General features: G+C 49.3%; 8 protein-coding genes across 8 annotated transcripts; 2 read left to right on the top strand and 6 right to left on the bottom strand.

Moving 5' to 3' along the window:
* Nucleotides 1-441: 441 nt before the first annotated feature.
* Nucleotides 442-3397, bottom strand: B0J16DRAFT_354594 (uncharacterized protein; the record flags this gene model as incomplete). Its single annotated transcript, XM_046129380.1, has 2 exons — nucleotides 442-2997; nucleotides 3056-3397. The coding sequence occupies 2 exons, from the start codon at nucleotides 3395-3397 to the stop codon at nucleotides 442-444; spliced, it is 2898 nt and encodes a 965-aa protein (XP_045984101.1).
* A 3091-nt stretch (nucleotides 3398-6488) lies between these two features.
* Nucleotides 6489-8456, bottom strand: B0J16DRAFT_396413 (uncharacterized protein; the record flags this gene model as incomplete). Its single annotated transcript, XM_046132270.1, has 2 exons — nucleotides 6489-8398; nucleotides 8447-8456. The coding sequence occupies 2 exons, from the start codon at nucleotides 8454-8456 to the stop codon at nucleotides 6636-6638; spliced, it is 1773 nt and encodes a 590-aa protein (XP_045984102.1). The 3' UTR covers nucleotides 6489-6635.
* Nucleotides 8457-10727: 2271 nt separating this feature from the next.
* Nucleotides 10728-11425, bottom strand: B0J16DRAFT_412671 (uncharacterized protein). Its single transcript, XM_046133336.1, has 3 exons — nucleotides 11373-11425; nucleotides 11093-11321; nucleotides 10728-11042 (listed from the first exon to the last, which is right to left on the bottom strand). The coding sequence occupies exons 1-3, from the start codon at nucleotides 11389-11391 to the stop codon at nucleotides 10931-10933; spliced, it is 360 nt and encodes a 119-aa protein (XP_045984103.1). The 5' UTR covers nucleotides 11392-11425; the 3' UTR covers nucleotides 10728-10930.
* Nucleotides 11426-11947: 522 nt separating this feature from the next.
* Nucleotides 11948-12820, bottom strand: B0J16DRAFT_370173 (uncharacterized protein; the record flags this gene model as incomplete). The annotated part of the gene is made up of 1 exon (XM_046130347.1): nucleotides 11948-12820. The coding sequence occupies one exon, from the start codon at nucleotides 12818-12820 to the stop codon at nucleotides 11948-11950; it is 873 nt and encodes a 290-aa protein (XP_045984104.1).
* A 732-nt stretch (nucleotides 12821-13552) lies between these two features.
* B0J16DRAFT_336584 (Malate/L-lactate dehydrogenase) lies at nucleotides 13553-14742 on the bottom strand. The gene has a single exon (XM_046127255.1). The coding sequence runs from the start codon at nucleotides 14647-14649 to the stop codon at nucleotides 13579-13581; it is 1071 nt and encodes a 356-aa protein (XP_045984105.1). The 5' UTR covers nucleotides 14650-14742; the 3' UTR covers nucleotides 13553-13578.
* Nucleotides 14743-14924: 182 nt separating this feature from the next.
* Nucleotides 14925-16371, top strand: B0J16DRAFT_317859 (fungal-specific transcription factor domain-containing protein; the record flags this gene model as incomplete). Its single annotated transcript, XM_046125397.1, has 4 exons — nucleotides 14925-15044; nucleotides 15092-15186; nucleotides 15235-16201; nucleotides 16306-16371. 4 exons carry the CDS (start codon nucleotides 14925-14927, stop codon nucleotides 16369-16371), a joined length of 1248 nt encoding a protein of 415 aa, XP_045984106.1.
* A 321-nt stretch (nucleotides 16372-16692) lies between these two features.
* B0J16DRAFT_88926 (dihydroxy-acid/6-phosphogluconate dehydratase) lies at nucleotides 16693-19216 on the bottom strand. The gene is made up of 4 exons (XM_046134632.1): nucleotides 18714-19216; nucleotides 18455-18666; nucleotides 18003-18408; nucleotides 16693-17959 (listed from the first exon to the last, which is right to left on the bottom strand). The coding sequence occupies exons 1-4, from the start codon at nucleotides 19129-19131 to the stop codon at nucleotides 17157-17159; spliced, it is 1839 nt and encodes a 612-aa protein (XP_045984107.1). The 5' UTR covers nucleotides 19132-19216; the 3' UTR covers nucleotides 16693-17156.
* Nucleotides 19217-19399: 183 nt separating this feature from the next.
* B0J16DRAFT_336587 (uncharacterized protein) lies at nucleotides 19400-20259 on the top strand. The gene has a single exon (XM_046127256.1). It carries the CDS (start codon nucleotides 19423-19425, stop codon nucleotides 20221-20223), a length of 801 nt encoding a protein of 266 aa, XP_045984108.1. The 5' UTR covers nucleotides 19400-19422; the 3' UTR covers nucleotides 20224-20259.
* The last annotated feature ends 20 nt before the right edge of the window (nucleotides 20260-20279 follow it).

The raw sequence follows: 20279 nt of genomic DNA on the forward strand, positions 1-20279 counted from the left end.
GTGGAGGCCGAGATACCGAGGGTCTGGTTGCGCTCATGTGACGTAGCTACCTAAAAATATGGCAGTTTCGGGGACTAACCCAGCTTTGTGCAGGTGTTCTGGGTGGAGTTTCGGAGGATTTAAAACCACTTTATTAGGTGTCTCGGTAGGCTGCCGGGTAGATAAATCACAAATGAAAGACAAACGCATCACTGTCAGTAAATCTGAATCAAAGATGAAATAAATAATTGTAAATATAATTGTAATTCCATTGCTCTAAGCATTCTTGATATCTCTGCAATAAAATAACTATTCGTGTCATCATCCCTAAAAGAATCCAATCCAATCCAATCCAAACGCCTCATAATTACCCAAATAAGAACCATCATCTCGATATCATGTTCTTTCAAGATGTGATCACTCTAGAATCTCATCTAATACGCTCTCTAAAAATGCAATTGCTTATCGACTGGAAGGAGGAAACTCCAGTCGACGGTCGTGTTCGTAGGGTGTTGGTGCAGGAGAGTTAACTCTGGTGGTAAAGGCAGAGTCAATGTGGAAGTAGCTCTTGATCGAAGAATACTTCTCTCCAGATGTACCTTCATCTTCCATGTATCGGTCATCCTTTCGGATGATGGGAGTAGTAACCTTGCTCGCCTCTTCAGGCTTGGTGGTAGACTTAGGGAGGACACGACCGCCGCCAGCGTTGGACTGGGCGTTGTCGAGATCAGCAGCGCCCTTGGATCCCATGCCGTCCTCGAGGAGCTCACCACCCTCCATAACAGTGCGGAGCTCGAGGTTCTCATCCTTGGAGTAGACGCGAACACCGACAATGCAGATAGCATTCCAAGGCTCGGGCATCTTCTCCTCCTCGGAGTCGTACTCCTCTACTGCAGCGCCAGCGGCAGCTTGTTGAAGTCGAGGCTTGCGAGCCATATCGTCACTGCTGTACAGAGCCTCCCAGTCCTCGACAGGAGAGTCCGAGGACTCGCCGGCAGAATCGTAAGCAGGTCGGGCACGAACAGGAAGAGGCTCCTCTTCCTCGACAGGGGCGGGAGGAGGACCCCCACTGACCGGGGGCACCTCTTGCTTCTCCTGAGCGGCGTCAACAGTGGACTCAACACTCTTGGGAGTGAAGTGAGGTGATCCGGTGGAGCAAGAGATGACGCCATCGTCAACCTTGTGATCATCGACGACAACGGTCTCATCCTTGTCATTAGCCGAGAGGCTAATCTCTTCGGTCTTCTTGCTCAAGGCCTCATCATCAGCCTCCTGGGCCTTCTTCTCGGCTTCAGTAGCCTTCTCAGCCTCAGCATTGGCGAGTCTCTCCTTCCTCATCTGCTCTCGCTCAGTCTTGACCTTGGCGTTGAACTCCTCGTCAAGGCGAGTCTGCTCAGCCTCCCACTCAGCGCGACGGCGCTTTCGCTTCTCCAAGTTCTTCTTGGTCTGCTGCTTGGAGACCTCGCGGTTGGTGGCGCGCTTCTCCCACATTCGGCGTCGCTCCTTTTGACGGCAGGAAGAGGCCTTCTTCTGGTCCTTCTTCATGCGCAGCTTGGTGACCTTGTCCATGTGATCCCAAGCCTTGCTATGAGCAAGATCATAAGCATAACCAACCTGAGCAAGCTTCTCGTTCTCAACTCTCTGAGAAGCCTCACGCTTGACGACCTGCTCAACGGACTGAGCATTGGAGTCACGCTCAGCAGACACCTTCATGTATACAACATAGTTGCCAGAAGGAAGGTCGGGAAGCTCGACAGAGACCGATCGCTCCATCAGGTAATTACCATGAGATCGAACGATATAGTCCTCGGCGTTGGGGCTATCCTCGTAATGAAGTCGGAAGTGGATGCGGAAAGAGTACTGGCCCTGGAGACCCTTGAAGTATCGGCCATCAAGCTGTGAGAGGACCAAGACGAGAGGAGTGTCTTGGGTGACCTTGATGTGGAACTTCTCGTGGTAAGCTGCCTTCCATGGGACGTCCACTCCAATCCAGCGTTGGCAACATCGCCAATCGCGGTCACGGAAGAGTCGGGTACGGTCGAAGTGAGAGTACTTGCGGATGAGATCTTCGTAGGAAATCCAGAAGACAGAGTCGCTGCCGAATTTGTGGTCCATCTCTTCTTGGACCTCAGCGGTCCACTCCTTGGAGCCATCGCTCCAGGCACCCTCCCAGATACCCTTACGGACCTTACCCCAGGGGTTGCGAAGCTTAACCAGACGTTGACCAGACTTGAGGGTACGGGCCTCTAGAACAACGTAGGCGTGTCCCTCGGATATACCGTTTCGCTCACCATAGCCGTGCTCAAGCAGACCGGTGGAGGCACCAAAGAGAAACTCATCGTTGACGCGTGACATCTCCTTGTCCCAGAATTCGTCAATATCAAGGATATCAGACGTCAGAAGCTCGGTAGTCACACCGCCAGAGAGATCTTCGACACCCTCGCCGATCCAACCACCAGCCAATGACGCATAATCGCCATGCGCCTTGGCGTAGGCCTTCTCGAAAAGGGGGACCCAAGTCTCATTTTGGTCTCTGCACTGGGCAAAGAAGAGAGCCTTGGAGCCAGTTTGATATGTCTTGCGATAGACAACCTCATTATCTTCGCGGTCAATCTGCTGCAAAAGATCTCTCTGCATGCTAGGAGAATCCCAGCATGGTGACTTGAGATAAAGTTTGTCGTCAATGATGGAGTAGATCCATTCGCCATCACGGTAAAACACAAAACCATAAATGCCGATCTTTGTGTCATGCGCGACGCAGATCCTCTGTAGGCCCTCTGGAACGCTGGCTAGAGCCGTCAGGCCAGCCATGATCCAGCAATCGCCCAAGCTTCCCTGCTTGACGTCACCACCACTAACATTTTTCATGAAAGTTGGCTTCTCGAAAATTTCATGCACTCGCTTGACAGCCTTGGGAACAGCAGCCTTGGAGCTTAGTAGTGTTGTTCTGTTCAGCTCGAACTTTTGTGTTCCCAGGTTGTTCAAACAATGTCCCTTCTCATACTTAAGATCCCAGTCCTGGTCGTGCATTAGCGCCACATTCATGCATAGTCTGGGGTTTCCCAGGATAACTTACCAAATCCCAACCAGGATCTCTATACCGCATGTTTACTCGCTTGCATTCTTTGATGATCTTTTCGACCTTTCGTCGGCATTCTTCTGCAGCTCGCTCGTAACCAGCCGATAGGATTTCATTTGAATGATAGGTAGCAGGAGGTTGCACAGGGTCAAAAGGCAGGACGGCGAGGGCCTTGTGGAACTTGCGCTTGGAGAACTTCTTCCAGATCTGGTTGATGGACTTTTGAGGTGGAAGCTTCTTTTTCTTCTTCTTTGTCTTATCGTTGTTGTTATTGGTCGCGGGTTGGGCGCGAGGCCGACGAGGGTCGTCAGACTCCTCTGATGAACTGTAGCCGTGCATGTTGATGGCTGGAGATGATAAACTATTATGTGAAAGGAGTGTTTGTTTCAAGTAGGGATGAAATAGTGTGATGAGTGATGGCTATAGAGGGTGTATCTTGTTGTAACAAGATAAGACCAGCACCCAGAAGGTAGTGTAAGAATGGTGAGATTTGGTAGGAACAAGTCCAGATAATAAGAGAAGGAAATCGAAAAGAAGGAACAGCGAAGCCGGAGGAAAGAAGGATATATATATGATAAGATATGGGCGAGGGGATGGTAATGTTATCGTTGAATGGCACTAGTCGTCCGCCACCAGCTTTCCGAGGTCAGTTCAAGGGTCCACGACAGCGCAAAACCCAGCCCTGCAGATTGTACTGTACAGCTACACCGACAGACAAAGGGGAGGCCATGGCGAAGCTCGTCTTATTCCTTGCGTGCCGAGTTAAGGGAAGCTGTTGAGGTACCGTATCGAGTACTGTGACTACAGTATCGAAAGACATTCTCGAAGTGCACCATTGACGCACGGCGCACATTGTGCACCGGCCGAGGGACTGTCTACCGTGTGGATTGGCGGAGACGAGCAGCAAGGGTCTTCTTGGCGTATCGAAGTCCCCCGGAAGTGGAAGTGTAAAATGTACCAGTACCGATACACTATCAGTACCCTGACTGGTACGCCAGGAGGAAGCACTTTGCTGGCTCATCCCAGCGGCCTGATGTACTGTAGTAATCTCACCTTGAGACGGAAAGGTGGTTTCAACCCGGTTGCATAGCGCAGGGTGCAGAGCATTCCCCTTTCGACCGTCCCAGCTTTTGTTGATCCAGACCGCTCTACAAAATTGGATTCCCCTTGGCAGACTTGACAGTGACCATGCGACCCATTCGACACACTTCAGACTGGAGTCGTGAAGACAGTTTCTTTCAAGACGGACAGTCCGATGCCGGTTTAGACCCGCTGTTGACAAAGCAGACAGTGTTGTACTGTACGACTTTGAAGCGAATAGTCAGCCGAAACTCTGGCGTGCCCAAAGATCTGTACTCTTTGCCATCCACCGTCGCAAAGACCGTCTAGGTGTGCTTAATTCCGATTCGTCGAAATAACGAGGCTAGAACTCCTGAATCGTCGAGCCGGAAGTACAGAAAGGCCCCGGGCTGTGGGTCGCCTTTTTTTCTAGGGGTCCAACCTAGAACCCGACTTGGACCTCAGGGTCCTGGGGGGATCCTGGCTGTCTCTCCTTTAAGGTACTTTGGCGAGGCAAACAGTGCGGGACCCGTTTGTCAGAAGCAGGGACGCATTCGAGGCTGCATCGCGTGGTAGGCCTAGAGACATGCGGCATACATTGTAGAATGTCCTGCAAGGACCATTCGAACACGGACCGACAGTATCAACAATACTGTTCCCCTGAGGCCTTCAAGGCGGTACTTGTGCTCAAATGACTGGTCGCAAGTGTCTCATGGACTCAGGTGGCTGGACCAGTTGGTGTGATTATTTCCAAGACAAATGATGCTTTTTCCATGAATCGCTAATTCATTTCCTCCGCGGGTACACCCTGCTTCTGGAACAAAGAGGCGGACAGTTATCAGTACCGTGAAGTACAGTACAGTACAGAACCTCGCCAACAGGTACGGGTGATAAGCGATTGACCTATGAGCGGTGACGGATTAGCCTAGTTCTGGAAAAGGGTGGCAACGCATCCGAGAACGGGGCTCGTCTGACTCTTTTTCTTTCAAACCCCCTTCACTCACTGATCACTGATCAACCTCAGTAACCTGTCGACCTGAATTACGCAAATCCATTCTCTTTCACGACTCAGCGTCGGTTTCAAGTACCCATAAGTCGTCCAAACGAATAAGAAACCTCCCCCGCATTCTCGATCTTCAACAAGTGTATTAATTCCGGAGATCGAGAGCTGTTTGATGGAGAAAAAAGATAGGTAATGGGTCCCTGGAGTATTGATTAGAGAAGTCCAGGCTCGGAGCACGACAGAGCCTCAAGTTGCGCGGCATGGGAATGGAACAGTGTTGGGGGGTGGAGCAAAACAGGCAGGCCGCCCTGTTCCAGGCGCAAATAATGTTTCCAGGTTCCCTTGAGGGCGGAAGGGGTCTGGGAATTTGGTGACTCGAGCCGGTGCACAAGGTCCGATCGGCGGTTTTTTAGCGCCGCGTAGTTCGGCTCCGCCAGGCCAAAACAATAGCGTCTGACTCGAGTATCGACAAAATCCGGGGTTATAATTTCTGGGTCTTTTTTAGAAGGTGATTTTTGGAAGAATGGGACTTGGGGCCTGTCTGCCTATCCATTCCACATCTACATGCAACGCTGACAGGAGCTTGGCTGCAGTTTGAAAGTAGGAATTGCGACCCTGAATGTAGCTAGCCGTAGACAGAATGGCAGATAATAAGCAACATCGTTGCTACCTGGGGCTGATGTTGTTGAGGCCTCAAATGTTGTTCAGCCGCATTGGTTGTCTCGTTCGAAAGGGAAATTGCATCTGCATTTGCATCATGCATGCAAGCTTCGAAAGGTAAAAAGGGCTCGTCTTATCAAAAGTCTTGGCTCCTGCGACCAAAGATCCGTGTTAGTCACTTATCATCTTAGCCTAGAAGCACACTCCTGGTCGTCTGTGTCCCCTTGCGAACCACCACTTACCTCCCCAGATTTCGACGATCTGTATTCCCCCCTCAATCCCTCGAATGCCGTGATACCCCACAAGCTTATCTATCGAGCGATAAGTTCTCTGCAGCGGTAGCGACGACCGAGTGTGTCATGGTTGTCGTCGAGGAGTATCGATACTGTACTGCTAGCAGGTCGAGCGCTAAGCGGCTAACCACATGTGAATGACGCAAGATTCGTTGTAGATGTTGAATTCAAGCTTTGGCAGTAGCGCAGATGTCGATGTCATTTGTTGAAAGATGGTGGTTCGATGTATCAACGTGGTTGCGTTGGATGTGTAATGTCAGTAATTGTGGAGATGGCAACCACAGCTAGCAAAGGAAGGTGCACCCAATCGGTCGGGGAAGGAACAGGGTCATCCAGTAGATTACGATAAGAATTGACTTCAACGTTGGGTTCCCAAAAGAAATTAATTTCTTATTGAATAACAAGTAAACAAAATAACTAAAGCAATGTTTGCTTGAACAATGCACAATGCTATGTGCGCCTGCTTTCCATTGACCATTGGGGTATATCCTCCTCGCTATGCATTCGCTTCCCTATCGTCGCTCCGACGATGATAATATGTCCTCTTCCCTTAGCCATGCTTTTATCGCTTGCCCTTTGAATAAACTCGGTTGTCCTGTTGGAATCTTCTGTGGTTGTACGGATAAGGATGGTAGCCATTCTGACCCGTATTGTTTGCGCCGGCAGGGTCATTCAGGAATATGGAATCACTGTCTCTTCTACCGTCGACCTCCCTCCTGGACATGCTCCCTGGGCCTGGAGGCGAGGAACTCATGTGAGGCATGAGAAAACTGCCTGGCGTGGTCATGTAAGAGGCCCCTCCCATACTACCCATGGGAGAACTGCCCGGGGCGGGTGGTTGAGAGAACCCTCCCGTACTATTCCCCCCGGGACTCTCTCTTGGTGCAGGCATTGGAGATGCCCATCCAATATTGCCCCGGAGGACAGTGCCTTGGCTTGTATCATATATTTGTCTCCGTATCGGACTACTGCTTGGGCTGGATGTATGATATAAACCTGCGGCATTATTTCCCATGGAGGGCCTGTCATACTGCCCGAGCCTGTCTGTTCCCATATCGCGCGCCATTCGTCTTGAGCGATATAAGTCAGGGGGAGCGGGGTTATCATCGCCTCCAAATACAAAGTCGTGCTGTCGAGATGTATTGGCTGAACGGCAAGGTGCAAAAGTGTTTGGTCCATTAATATGACCGCCCATCAAATCATTCGCATTGTTAAGCATAGGTGTGGGAGGCCTATAGATGTTGCCGTTGTTGATACTCTGGCTGATGGAATGATTTTGAACACCATGCAGTAGTCCCTGAGGTATGGTCCCATGGTTCACAGAGTTACCGTTGCCGTTAACAAAAGAAGCATTTTGTGGCATAGACGGGTGTCCCATATTGTTCGCCATGTTGCTATTCATGATACCGTGGTTAAACTGGACTTGAGTACTAACAGAACCATGCGCATCGTAGCCGCAGCTGTAGCCGTTCAACGGCCTTGGATTACCAAGAACAGCTATCGGGGTAGTAGGTGGAGGCGGTGCCATATGGGACCGATTGGTAGCAGTCGGGGTAGCTTGAACCGCCGGTCGAGGGGCAATGGTACTCAACCGTCTCTTAGGGTGGCTGCGAGTGACGGTCTTCCGGTGTTTGGCAGGCTTCGAACGCTCTTTTGAATCAGAAGGCTTCTTCTTAGGGGCAGGCGGAGGAGGCTTTGGGGTATCATCGTTTGATGAGGCAGTGGTAGCAGCGGGCTGTGACTCGCTCGGGCAGGGCAAAGCAAAGGTTTCTTGGTAATGATTAACGAAGGAACGATCTTCCGGGTTGTAATGGTAATACCGACCGATCTCCCGTTCTGGTTGCAGAGGTGCGCAAAGGTCAAAGGGGTTACCATTCTCGAGGATACCACTACCACCGCCGAAATCACCTGTGCACTGCCCCAACGAAGACGTCCCGGCTGCTTCACAGTTCAAAGCATTGTCTTCGTTGGAGTTCTCCTGTGAGCCAGGGCCAGATGGGGGTTGAGAGTGGAGTATGGGAGCATTCGGTAGGACCAATGGCACTCCTTGATGGATAGCGGCAGGGTTGCTGGATTCGGGGGTATCGTTGGGAGTAGAATGGGTAGGTTGACTTGATCCAAGTGAGGAAGCTGCCGTAGCCTGTGAACTCCGTGCCATCTGGGAGCTTTCGATGCCTAGGAAGAGCTCATCCTCACTGTCCAATAGAGAAGGCAAGTCGTCGAAGAAGTCGTCTAGAGTTTCAGGGTCAGTGTTCATAAGGTCACTGAGCTGTCTCTTACAGTCAAACTGTTCTTCAGTGTCATTGACGAGTGAGCTGGGAGGTCCTAACAACACATCAGAGTCGCACTAATGAGTACCAGTGGGCGACTTACTTGACGACATCTTGGTATGAATCAAGTCTACTTGATCAAGTACAGTAACACTTTGGACAGAACCCGTGATGTAGGTATGTTTTGGGACTATTGTTGAAATGTCTGAAGAAAGTACGAACAAGAAACCTCGAGGAGGACCGCTCCTGCTTTATAGGAGTCAATTCAACAGGACCTGAACGCCACATTGGCCTCTCAATGCCGCTGATTTGGACCGATTATTCCTCCTTACGTGCCTCAGACTTGAAGAGGTCCCTCCTTCGTCCCCTCTTTTCGTTCTTTTACCTTCCATGTGAAGTCGGTCCCTTCTGATAACACAGCGCATCGCGACTCTGGGCCAACCTTTTGTGCCGTGGCTTTTTTGTCAAGTCCAAGGCGCAATTCTATCGATCCTAAACTCAATAAAGAAGCGCTGTGTATGTGCCAGTGTCAACGTTGTTGCTTGTCACTGTTGCTTGTCGCGGCAGCTGCGGTGGAGCTTCAAGGAGTTCTGAGTGACTGACAGAGACCGGACAAGTCTAATAAACATGGTGGTCAGCACATCGGTGCTATTGACCCCCGCGGAATCCCATCGCGCGCAACAAGAGCGAATCCGAGCTGTCAAGTTCAATCGCTGTCGCATTCGAGCTGTACAGATCCACCCCTGTGTCGTCTTCAGTGCCCCAGTATACACAGTTCAGGTGAAAGTGCAAGTCGAGAATGCTGCCTAGACTGATGGAAGTCCAACCTTCACATCCATCCACAGAGAGCCGCAAGCCTCGAATCCCCATAGAGTCATCCCTCGCCACTTGCGATCTCCGTGCGATCTTTTTGATTGGTGTATTTCCCCTGAATGTTGCCAAACCCTATCGCAAACCACGTGGCGGAGTAGGTAGGGCTGCATCTGTCAGAATCGGTGTTACTTTCCCAGCTCTGTGGATAAAATAAGATAGACTTTGCACAGCTTTGCTTGCAATGTGCCCCTCTTTTACAAGCGACGTGTTCTTTGTTGGGCTTTTGCCGTGGCAAGCGCGCGGCAATGTGATCTCAGTAAGTTCACCAAGCTCGGCATCGCCGCGGAAGAAAGGGGACATTGACGCTGGTGCTTGCAATCCATGTAAAGCCATTGGACAGTTTTCTCCAGGCAAGTATTTCGTTTCGTTCGTGATGATGTGGACAATTAAGAAAGAGGGGGTAATCGGCCCAACACATCATAGGATCGATTGGTTCGGAGAAAATATGTTCGGGTTCGTGTTGGGGCTTGTAGAGGGCAAAGGGTGGTTCGGGTGTGATGATTGACGGAGACAGTGATTCCTAGCAGAACAATGTGTTGGGTGAGTTGCTTCGATGAAGGTAGTGTTACTGGAGACTGGGGATGTCATGGAGACGTTCAATTTTGGTAAGGTATCGAAGGTAGGTCTATCTAATAGGGGTCATCACAGCAGGTACCCCGAGAAATTCGACTGAGACCATGCTGCTAACCACATAAACGACCATTCTTCCAGTATGATGTGAAGCTACTGCAAGATTGTCAGTGTCTGATCCGAAGCAATGATTGGTAGGTAACTCGTCAAAGTCATCAAGGAAAAGCGACCAGTAAGGTGAGTCCACTCACAGTGGTGAGCTATTATTGGTGCTAAGATTCATGCCGTACATCGGCTGGTTACAAGCCCATACTGACCCTTTCATACACAACAGGAGTCACTGCTAAAGGACGACAAGCACATACCAAAGCACCAATGCGTTCTTCCGTACAGAGAAGTGTTGCTGACTTTCCTTCCAGAGTCATACTCGACGGACTGGGTTGCTTCTCGCTTCAGAGGACTTCTGGATGGCACTTACCATGTTCCCCATATGGACAATGAAGATGAGGGGGTGGTCTCTCTTTTTGTATCTTCTTTTATATCTTCTTTCTGGCTCTTTTTCTTTTTCTCTTCCTGTTTCTTTCTGTCTTTCTTTTTAGGACATGTCATGTGCCTATGATATCAGGGTAAGTCAAGGTATTGTTGGCAGGGGTGTTGTTCTTAAGGGTGGTATATCATATATGTTGAGGCGTTGTATTAGCAGTGCTTTATTCCAGTGCTAGATGTCATGATACTTGGATGAAGGATTAGCGTTGTTGATGCCAAAAACACGACAACACGTGATTGTGATTGAAAATAGAGAAGTTCGGAGATGTCCGAAAAGGAGAAATGATTATAAGGAATTTCTCTGGTAGCTAACCCTAATCCTGTCTGTTTGTTCGCACCCCTTTTACTTTATTATTAATTTTGTTGATTTGTTGTAGCCCAAATCTTGCAAGGATCGAAGATATAATTGATGCTCCAAGAATATTATTCTGCTGTGGAAAGGGGTTAATTATCAATATCCCGAACCTTGTAGCCAATACGTATCTTATTTCACTGCCACCGAAGCTCGTCTTGTGGTGTCTTCTTTCCGTTGTTCAAGTAAATCAACGACATGTGAAAGAGAAGACACGCTTTTAATCAGAGTATATGAGTATCAAAATCATCTAGAAAACCCGAAACTCCTCTCAAAAGAATCCTCATCCTTCTCATCAACTTCAAAATCAAACCTCGTAACATCCTCAACATACGGCCATAGGTACTGACTCGTTACCCTAGACAATAATTAACTCCTCGAACTCTCCAACTCTCATGATCAACTCACCTATGATGTTCACTGCTGGCTTGATACTCTGCCAACGCAGCAGGACTCTCATGGAAACTCAATAAACAGATTTGATAGCCCTTACTACGTTCGATAGGATCTGTGATAGATGGACCACCGACTACAAGACGTTGGTCTTTGACGCAGGAGAGGTTCTTTAGGGTCTTGAGTTCGGTTGTGAAGGTCTCGCGGTGGGAAGAGGGGACCTCAGGGCGGAATTTGAAGAGAACTGTGTTGTTAGTGAGACTGTGGGAGGGGATTATTAAACTTGGGGACGTACCGATGTGGACGACAGTCATTTTGGTTATTTTATATTGGGTTGATTTATTGTTGGTTAGTTAAGTGATCAAGGCTGGTGGTATGAGTTAAATAGGTAGTTGTATTGTTGAGAATCCACTCAGTTGCAAGCGGGTTTCTCCCGTCAAGGAGTCGACGTTCGGGAAACACCCGCTTTCCGATCTTCGTAGACCTCAATACGCCGTTGCACCCAATGAGAGTCCATTCACTGGTTTGTTTTAGGTTGTAAGCCTTGATGACTTGGCCACTCAAAAAAACTTGAATAGAGTCGAGACTAATTGGCATCACAACACAGAAGTCAATCGGCATGGTATGTATCATATAATGACTCAGGTGTCATGTTATTAGATTCAGGTCTCACTACACTCAGTATCTAGGTCTGACTGCGCTCATTATCTAAGGTCTCACTACGCTCAATATCTTAGTAGGGTCTTACCATGCCCAACATTTGTGTCCATCTACCAATTTACCTTGCCTCAACATCTTGGTCCATCGATCTACTAACCTTGAATATGCTCAACGTCTGGGTCGGTCGGTCTGCTCGCCTTGACTGCATCCTTACTCTCGTCCATAGATGTTGAAAAGCTTCGTACCAGGAGCAGCGCCTGCTTCAACGACCGTCTCATTAGGCTCACCCTCGTCCCGAATGTTCATGACACTCAAAACAAGCTCCCATCGACCAATGTCCATCTCGAACCAGGACTTTTCACCCTCGGTATTCAGCCTGTTCTGCACACGGGCCCAGACGCTATGCATGTGCTCCGGAAGGTCAATGTTACGATCCACACGATACTCCTTTCCCTTGATATAGGGTAAGATGAACTGCTGCGATGCATCTGGGCTGACAAGTCGGAGATTGGCAGTTTGGCCAAGCTCGAGCTCAACACGAGGATTTCCAACGAGCTTTTTTGGTAGTTTTATCGCGCCGGTTGCGACGCATCGGGTGCATCTCGATAACTGCCCACCCCCTTCGGACCTTACAGATGAGACGTTGGGGTACTCGTCTCGGGATGGCGGGATGCAGCGTCCGCGGATAGGATGACCACACTTCGAATGCCGTTTCATCATGGCTCTACAAGCGGGACAGGAATACCTGTAGCGTCTGCGCTGTGCTCCTTTCATCCACTCTTCAATACAGCTCTGACCAAACATGTGGCCACAGGGAAGGATGAATGCTTCATGGCAGAGGTTACCTGGGTTCTGGCCGGGAGAGGTGGCCATTAGTTCAAAGCAGATGTCGCAGGTAAGACGGAGGTCACGCTTGTTGTCAGGATCATCTTTCACTTCCTTGAGAAGGGTGGGCCAGTTGGTACTGGTGATAGGGTCGGTGTTGGTAGGATCGGTGGTGTTAGGGTCAGTAGTGGTAGGATCGGTGTCGGTAAGGTTGGTGTTGGCAAGGTCGGCGGTGATAGAGTCGGTGGTGGACTCCATGTTGGGCACGCTATGCTTTGATGATGTGTTAGATTGGGGGGTGCTGCTTACCAAAGAGTTAGTTTGGAAGGAAGGAATTGTTTGATCAGTCATCGACGAAAGACGGGACTATTTTGGGATCTCTGGCACTGGAAAGGACGGTGCGATTTCCTTTGTTGTCCGTTGTCTAAGGTGAATGGAGAGAACTTGCTGGTCGCAGTGGTGAACAATGGCATTGAACGGCGTCTTGTTCAAGGAACAGGATGGCCTTCTGAACAAGGTGGTAGTTCTGGCATACGAAGCACTGATCTCTCTGTTACTCATTCTTTTCGTCAGTTTGCAATCCTGAAGCTTAACCTCTACATGCGAATCTAGATAGAGACATCCCTTACGTGTCTGCAAGGCCAATTGAAGGTACTTATAACGTGGGAGTGCTAATTAGACTGACTCATTAAGCCCGTTGTAGGACGTTATCCAAGTTACTTTGCTTGTTTGTGGAAGGAATTATTTCATCGGCCATTGAAGGCAGAAGAAAAGAAAAGAGGCCTTTTTTATACTTCTCGGGTTAGCACAAGAACAGACGCCGTTGGTCGGAGTGGACAAGGAGGTCTGTTTGACCTCATGTTGCGAACAATGGCTTTGAACAACATAACTGGTCTATCACCGTTTCCCTTCTAGTATTCTCTGATTTTGAGCAACTGAGAGTTAAAGGCCCGAGCAGACGAAGACATCACAGGGAACTTGTTATCATGAGAGCAACTGAACTTGGATTCATCTACCTAATACTTCAAAGCCTCAGCCCCAACCTTTTCAGCCTCAGCATTCAAAGCATCAATCTCAGCCTGCACAAGCGGAATCCCCGTCTTCTCCCTCTCCTTCTGATTCAACTGCTCAATCTCACCAGGGAAGTAAATTCTCTCCACACCAGCCGCCTTTTCTGATCCCACCACCCGCTCGTACAAATACTGCATTCTCTCGCGGAACTCATCCAGACTCATAAAAAGATCAGGCTTGATAGCCATGAGGAAATGACCGACGTCTGAGGGCTTTGAGGGATCGTAGGGGCCGGTTACGTGGCCTGCGAATGCTGAGCCTGATAGAACGCCGGAGAATACATCCATCATTATGGCGAGGGCAGAACCTTTGGGGCCGCCCATGGGGAGCATTACACCGCCGAGGGCAGCTTCGGGATCATCTGTCGGTCTTCCTTCTGCATCCAGTGCCCAATCTGTAGGAATCTTTTCTCCTCGTCGCTTCGCCTTGTAAATCTTTCCCCTAGCAGCCACAGAAGGCGCCATATCCAAAATGAAGTTTGCCATATCTCCCTTTCCAGGCGCACCACACGCAATAGGTGAAACACCCATAAGTTTACTCTTACCCCCAAAAGCAGGCAAAGCAGGACTCGAATTCGTAAAGACCAAACTCATCATATTCTCATCCAACGCCTGCTGCACAAGCCACGCACTCATACCAAAATGGTTAGAGTGCTTGATACTCGCCATCCCGATACCAAAGACCTTTGCGGACTCGATAGCCGCAGCCATGCCCTTGTGAGCAGCTACAAAGCCGAAACCATTTTGGCCGTCGACTTGAGCGACGGCAGGTGTGATTTGGGTCAGGATTGGTTGGGCGGTTGCGTTGAGGACGCCTTGGCGGATGCGCTCCATGTAGGAGGGAATGCGGTTCATGCCATGGGTGTCGACGCCACGGAGGTCGGCGGCTATGAGACATCGGGCTATGATGGAGGCGTTTTCTGGGGGGATGTTATTGCCTTTGAGAATGTCTTCTACGAAGCGTCTAGCTTCTGAGGCTGAGATGGGAAACTTTTGGGAGGTTGTTTGGTCTGCCATGGTGAAGGTGCAGGTAATGTAAAGTTTGAGACAAGTGTATAAATAGATAATACAATTGATGTCTTGGTCTTTGTTGGAGATGATGGTTGTCTGAATGAATGAGATGAGATACTCAAGCTTTAATAGACGCTATCTCCAAACTGTGCGGGGAAACCCCGTTCTCCATGTTTTTCTACTAGCGGCGACTCCCCGCACGACACGGAAATTCTCCATTCTTCAACCTCACAGTCTGAGCATGGCTGAACATTCGGTGACTCAAGTGAATTGCGACTACAATGCCCGAAAGCGATAACCAAGAAAGTAGAAGGCGGTCACGCACGAGGAGCGGCCAGCCAGGACGGAGGAATCCCCGGCTACGGATGGCCTGTCTGCGCTGTCAAAGGCGAAAGATCAAAGTATGTGCACCGCGTAATTGAGCGAAGCTCTAGCTGACTGGTTTTAGTGTGACGGCGATTTACCTACGTGCAAGACCTGCCGTAATGCTGGTGCTGTGTGTACGGATGGAGAGTCAGCTCGTCTGAAGGACTTGCCTCGAGAGTAAGTAGTACTGCCTCCAATGAATCGCGACACTAACCGATGATATAGATACATTGCAACACTGAAGAATCGTATAGCTTGGCTTGAATCCATCGTCAGGTCAAGATGTCCCGAAGTGGACTTGTCTCAAGATCCTCCCACAGATATCGAAGTTTTTGATGATACCATTCTTCAAGATACAACACTACAATCACTCGCACCAGCACAAACAAGCACCCTTGATATATCAGAACCCCCAGCTGTTGAAACACCTAATCAGCCTGTCAGATCCGCCCCAGGGCCTAACGCAATAACTCACGAAATCGGCCTCGTATCACTAGGAACAAACCAGGATCCAAGATACATCGGCCCCTCGAGCGGATACTTCCTTGCGCGTGTAATGCTTGATTCAGTATCAAAACAAGATGAAAGACTCAGTCGAAATGCCCCATTTCCTACGAAATTGGTCGAAGCGATCCAAGGACCTTTGCCGTTGCCGTCGAGGGGGATGGCGACACAATTATGTGACGCTTACTTCAGCGCTATTAATCTACAGTATCCTATTCTTCATCAACAAACCTTCGATGGCATGCTGGAAAGGGCTTATGACCAGGATAGTACTGATCCTGTGGTCAAGTTCCAGGTCTTTATGGTTCTAGCCATCGGCTCAGCTGTGTTATCCGGTCGCATACGAGCTCGCATTCCGGCAGAATCATACTGTCTCTCAGCACTTCAATATCTTGACGAACTGAACTTGGAAAACTCACTTCAAGGCGTGCAATGTCTTTTGCTGCTTCTCATTTTCACAATCCACAGTCCCTTCGTTCGGGTGAATGTCTGGTATTTGAACTACCACTGCATCGCCGCCTTACTTGACCTTGGACTACAGAGAAATATCAGTGCGGGTGCTGGGATCTCTTTGCTAGAGCAAGAGATGCGGGCGAGGATCTTTTGGGTTATTTATACGTTTGATCGGGTTATTGCTACCATGATGGGAAGACCTATCGGGATACGAGATGAGGGATGTGAACTTCGAGTGAGTGTACTCCATTCCTCCCCATAATTTACTGAGACTGACGATTTAGATGCCCATTGGTTTGTCCGACGAGCAACTCGCTACACCATACCAACAACCCACAGAACCTTCAAGCGAAATGGTATTCGCAATTCACCTCTTCAAAGCCGCCAAACTCAACTCCGAGATAAAATACATCGCCCAAAGCATAGTCCGCGACTCACCACGTTACGCATACCCCCGTGTCATCGACATAAACGACTGGCAAACAACAATGCTTAACAACCTAGACGAATGGTCAACCCAAATCCCCCTCCAAAACGACGCCTCAACACTCTATCTTCAAATAACCTGTAAAATCCGGTATCACAACCTCCGAATGCTTCTCTTACGACCAAGTCCCGCAATTCCTAAACCCACCACTGAAGCCTTGGTGCAGTGTCATAAGAGCGCGAGGGAGAGTATACAGTTGTTTGATCAGCTTTATAAGAAGAATTTGCTTGTGCACAGCTGGACTACTTTTCATGGGCTTGTACTTAGTACGATTACGTTGCTTTATTGTATCAAGGTCGTCCCGGAGATTGCGCGTGGGACAGAAGTAGATGTTTTAATGGCGGATTTGAGTATTTCGCTCAGTGTGCTAAGTGCTACGGGCGAGCATTGGTCTGGTGCGAAGAGGAGTAGGGATATTCTGGATGAGCTTGGTAAATCGACTATTCGATATCTTCGTGAGCAGAGTCGTTCGGTTTCTCGTACTACGGATCAGGGACCCGCGCCAACAACACTCGGGACGGAGGTATTGGATGTGAATCTTCAGATGGATACATCATTGGACAGCATGGGCTTCTTACAGAATCCTTTTGATGATTGCATGTTCAACGATTCCTTCGCAGGATACTTTGAGACGGATTCTGTCAATGTTGATAATATTGTTCGAGACCTTTTTCAGGATTTTATTCCTACATACCCTAGCGAACTATAACCCACCTTGCGGCCCTTGAGCTGTCAAGAAGTCAAAGTCGGCACCATGCTCTGCCTGGTTCACGCGTCGCATGTATAATCCCCGATATCCTCTCATGCCCTCCCTCTTAACCCACGGTTGTGCACTCGCAGATTCATCCTTCTTCTCAAAACTCTTAACCCTCTCTTGTATCCTTTGAGATAGTTCTTCATCTGAAAGATCAACTGAGAGCTGTCTCTTCTCAACATCCAATATAATAACATCCCCATTCCTAATAACACCAAGCGGCGACATCGGATCCGCAGATTCAGGAGAAATATGCAGTCCAATAGTTCCACCCGCCGTGCCACTCATTCTCCCATCTGACAACCGTAACATATCCAGCACACCCTGCGCAGCAATCTTTCGAGGGATCGGAATCATACCGGCTTCAGGCATACCAGGATTTCCCATGGGCCCGATACTCTGCAGAACAAGAACACTGTCAGGAGTAACGTCTAGGTCAGGATCATCTATCCTGGCCGCCATGTCTGCAGAGTTGGCGAATACCACTGCCCGGCCGGTATGTTGGAGAAGATGTTTGTATTTTGAGGCGCTGGCTTTCATTACAGCGCCACCAGGGGCGAGGTTGCCGCGGAGGACGACGAGAGAGGATGATGGGTAAAGAGGTTCGTTGAAGGGGTGGATGACACTTAGTTCTCTTGGAACAGAGAGGAGAGATTGGTGAGCGATCTCTTCGCCCATAGTTCGGCCGGTAACTGTCATCGCATCGAGATGCAGAAGAGGTTTAAGTTCGTGGAACAAAGCAAGCATGCCACCTACAACCGTTAGATCAGCTCTCATTGATGAGACAATACATACCTGAGTTATGAAAATCGGTCATATAATTGTCACCACTCGGCTTCAAATCAACCAACAAAGGCGTCCTCCTCCCAATCTCATCAACAGTATCCAGAGTGATACTCCCCGCAACACCAGGGTGTCTACCAGCAATAGCCATTAGATGCACAACAGCATTCGTCGAACCACCGATAGCTTGAAGAACGGTAATCGCGTTCAAAAACGACTCGCGCGTTAACAAAGCTTGTGGTTTCATACGTTCACGGTTGTTACACGCCGACACTGCGAGACCACCTGTTGCTTCTGCGATTCGAAGGCGCGAGGCTGATACTGCGGGTGCTGTTGCGCCGGCGAAGGGCATCATGCCTAGGCCGACTAGGATGGCTGCCATTGTTGATGCTGTACCCATGACGCCGCATGTTCCGCCCTTCAAAGTGTCAAATAAATAGTCTCATGTGTAATAAGGAACTTACTGTTGGGGCTAGTTCATCGTTAATAGCTGATATATCCTCGATATCTATCGTTCCAGCTCTGTACTTGGCCCAATTATTGCGACAGTCTGTGCAAGCGCCAATACGCACTCCGCGATGACTACCAGGCATCATTGGACCCGTAACAAGATGAAGAATAGGCTTATTCGCCGAAATACCACCCATCAACTGCGCAGGCGTAGTCTTATCACAACCTACTCCCATTAACACCATTCCTCTCACTCACACTGGAATAACTCACCTCCAATAAGCACAACGGCATCACAAGGCTGCGCAGCAATCATCTCCTCCGTATCCATACTCATCAAATTCCTCAAATACATACTCGTCGGCGACGAAAACGCCTCATGGATACTAATAGTCGGAAAATCAATCGCAAGTCCTCCATTGAGCTGCACGCCACGCTTCACAGCGTCGATGAGCTGCGGGATGTTGGCATGGCATGGGTTGAAGCTGGAGTATGTGTTTACGATGCCGATTATAGGTCGGGAGAGCGCATCTTCGGTGTAGCCGAGGGCTTTGATGAAGACCTTGCGCAGGAAGAGGGAGAAGTGGGCGTCGCCGTAGGAGGGGAGGTTTTGGCGGAGGCCGGTTGTTGAGGTTATGGGTTGGTTGAGGTTGTAGTCTGCATTGACTTGGTCATTATTTGAGTCGGCCATTCTGAGTATGAGATGTTTGAGGTTGAAGATGGAGATTGAATTGAGAGTGTTTGGATTGGCCTATCATTAAATATGTATTACTATCCTGGTGTTGATCATCGTGAGTGCAGACGGGGGAACCCCGCCGGGTATCACGCAATATTACCGAATTGCCTCACGGAGGTCTCCCGTGTAAGTCACGGAGAAGCGCCGACTTACACCAACAAAGAGAAATAAAAAGGAAAGCATCTCGATACTACCTTGATCTTAGAAACAATCCAGTATTATTCTTATCCATCTCATTCTTTCGAAATGCTCAACCTCAAAAACAAAGTAGCCCTGGTCATCGGCCTCGGTCAAACAGGCACCGAAGGCTGGGGTATCGGCGCAGCAAGTGCCGTATCCCTCTCCCGCCAAGGAGCCCTCATATTCGGCGGCAACCGGACTCTCGCCTCAACAACAAAGACCAAACAAACCATCGAAGCAGAAGGCGGAACATGCGATATCCTCGCTACAAACGCTACAGATTCTTCCTCTGTGAAAGCTCTGGTTGATGCTTGTATGGCTAAGCATGGAAGGATAGATATCCTCCTCACAAGCGTCGGTCAATCGCAACCTGGGGATCCTGCATCTATGACTGAGGACGTCTGGGATGCGCAGATGGATATTAATTTGAAGAGCGTGTATTTGGCTACACATTATGTTCTTCCTATAATGGAAGCTCAGAAAAGCGGTTCGGTGATATGTATCTCCAGCATAGCTGGTCTTCGATACATTGGCAAACCGCAGGTAGCGTACAACACTACAAAGGCAGCTATACTGCAGTTTGTGAAAGCTACGGCTGTTATATACGCGGGAAAGGGTGTGAGGCTGAATGCTGTTGTGCCGGGACTTATGGATACGCCGTATACGAAGAGTATGGCGGAGAGATTTGGAAGGGATTATGAGGAGCTTTCTAAGGTCAGAGAGGGACAGGTTCCGATGGGGAGGATGGGGGATGCGTGGGATGTTGCAAATGCTGTGGTGTTTTTGGCGGCGGATGAGGCGAGGTATATCACTGGGCAGAAGATTGTTGTTGATGGGGGAATAACCTCATCTACGGGCAGGACTTAGACTAGATGATAGGTATCATGTCATTAGGGAAGCCAGCATAACGGACTATCTCTCAC

This window comes from Fusarium flagelliforme (assembly GCF_020744385.1).
Source record: "Fusarium flagelliforme strain FIESC 12 MPI-CAGE-AA-0113 chromosome Unknown B0J16scaffold_3, whole genome shotgun sequence".
Classification (NCBI taxonomy): Eukaryota; Fungi; Ascomycota; class Sordariomycetes; order Hypocreales; family Nectriaceae; genus Fusarium; species Fusarium flagelliforme.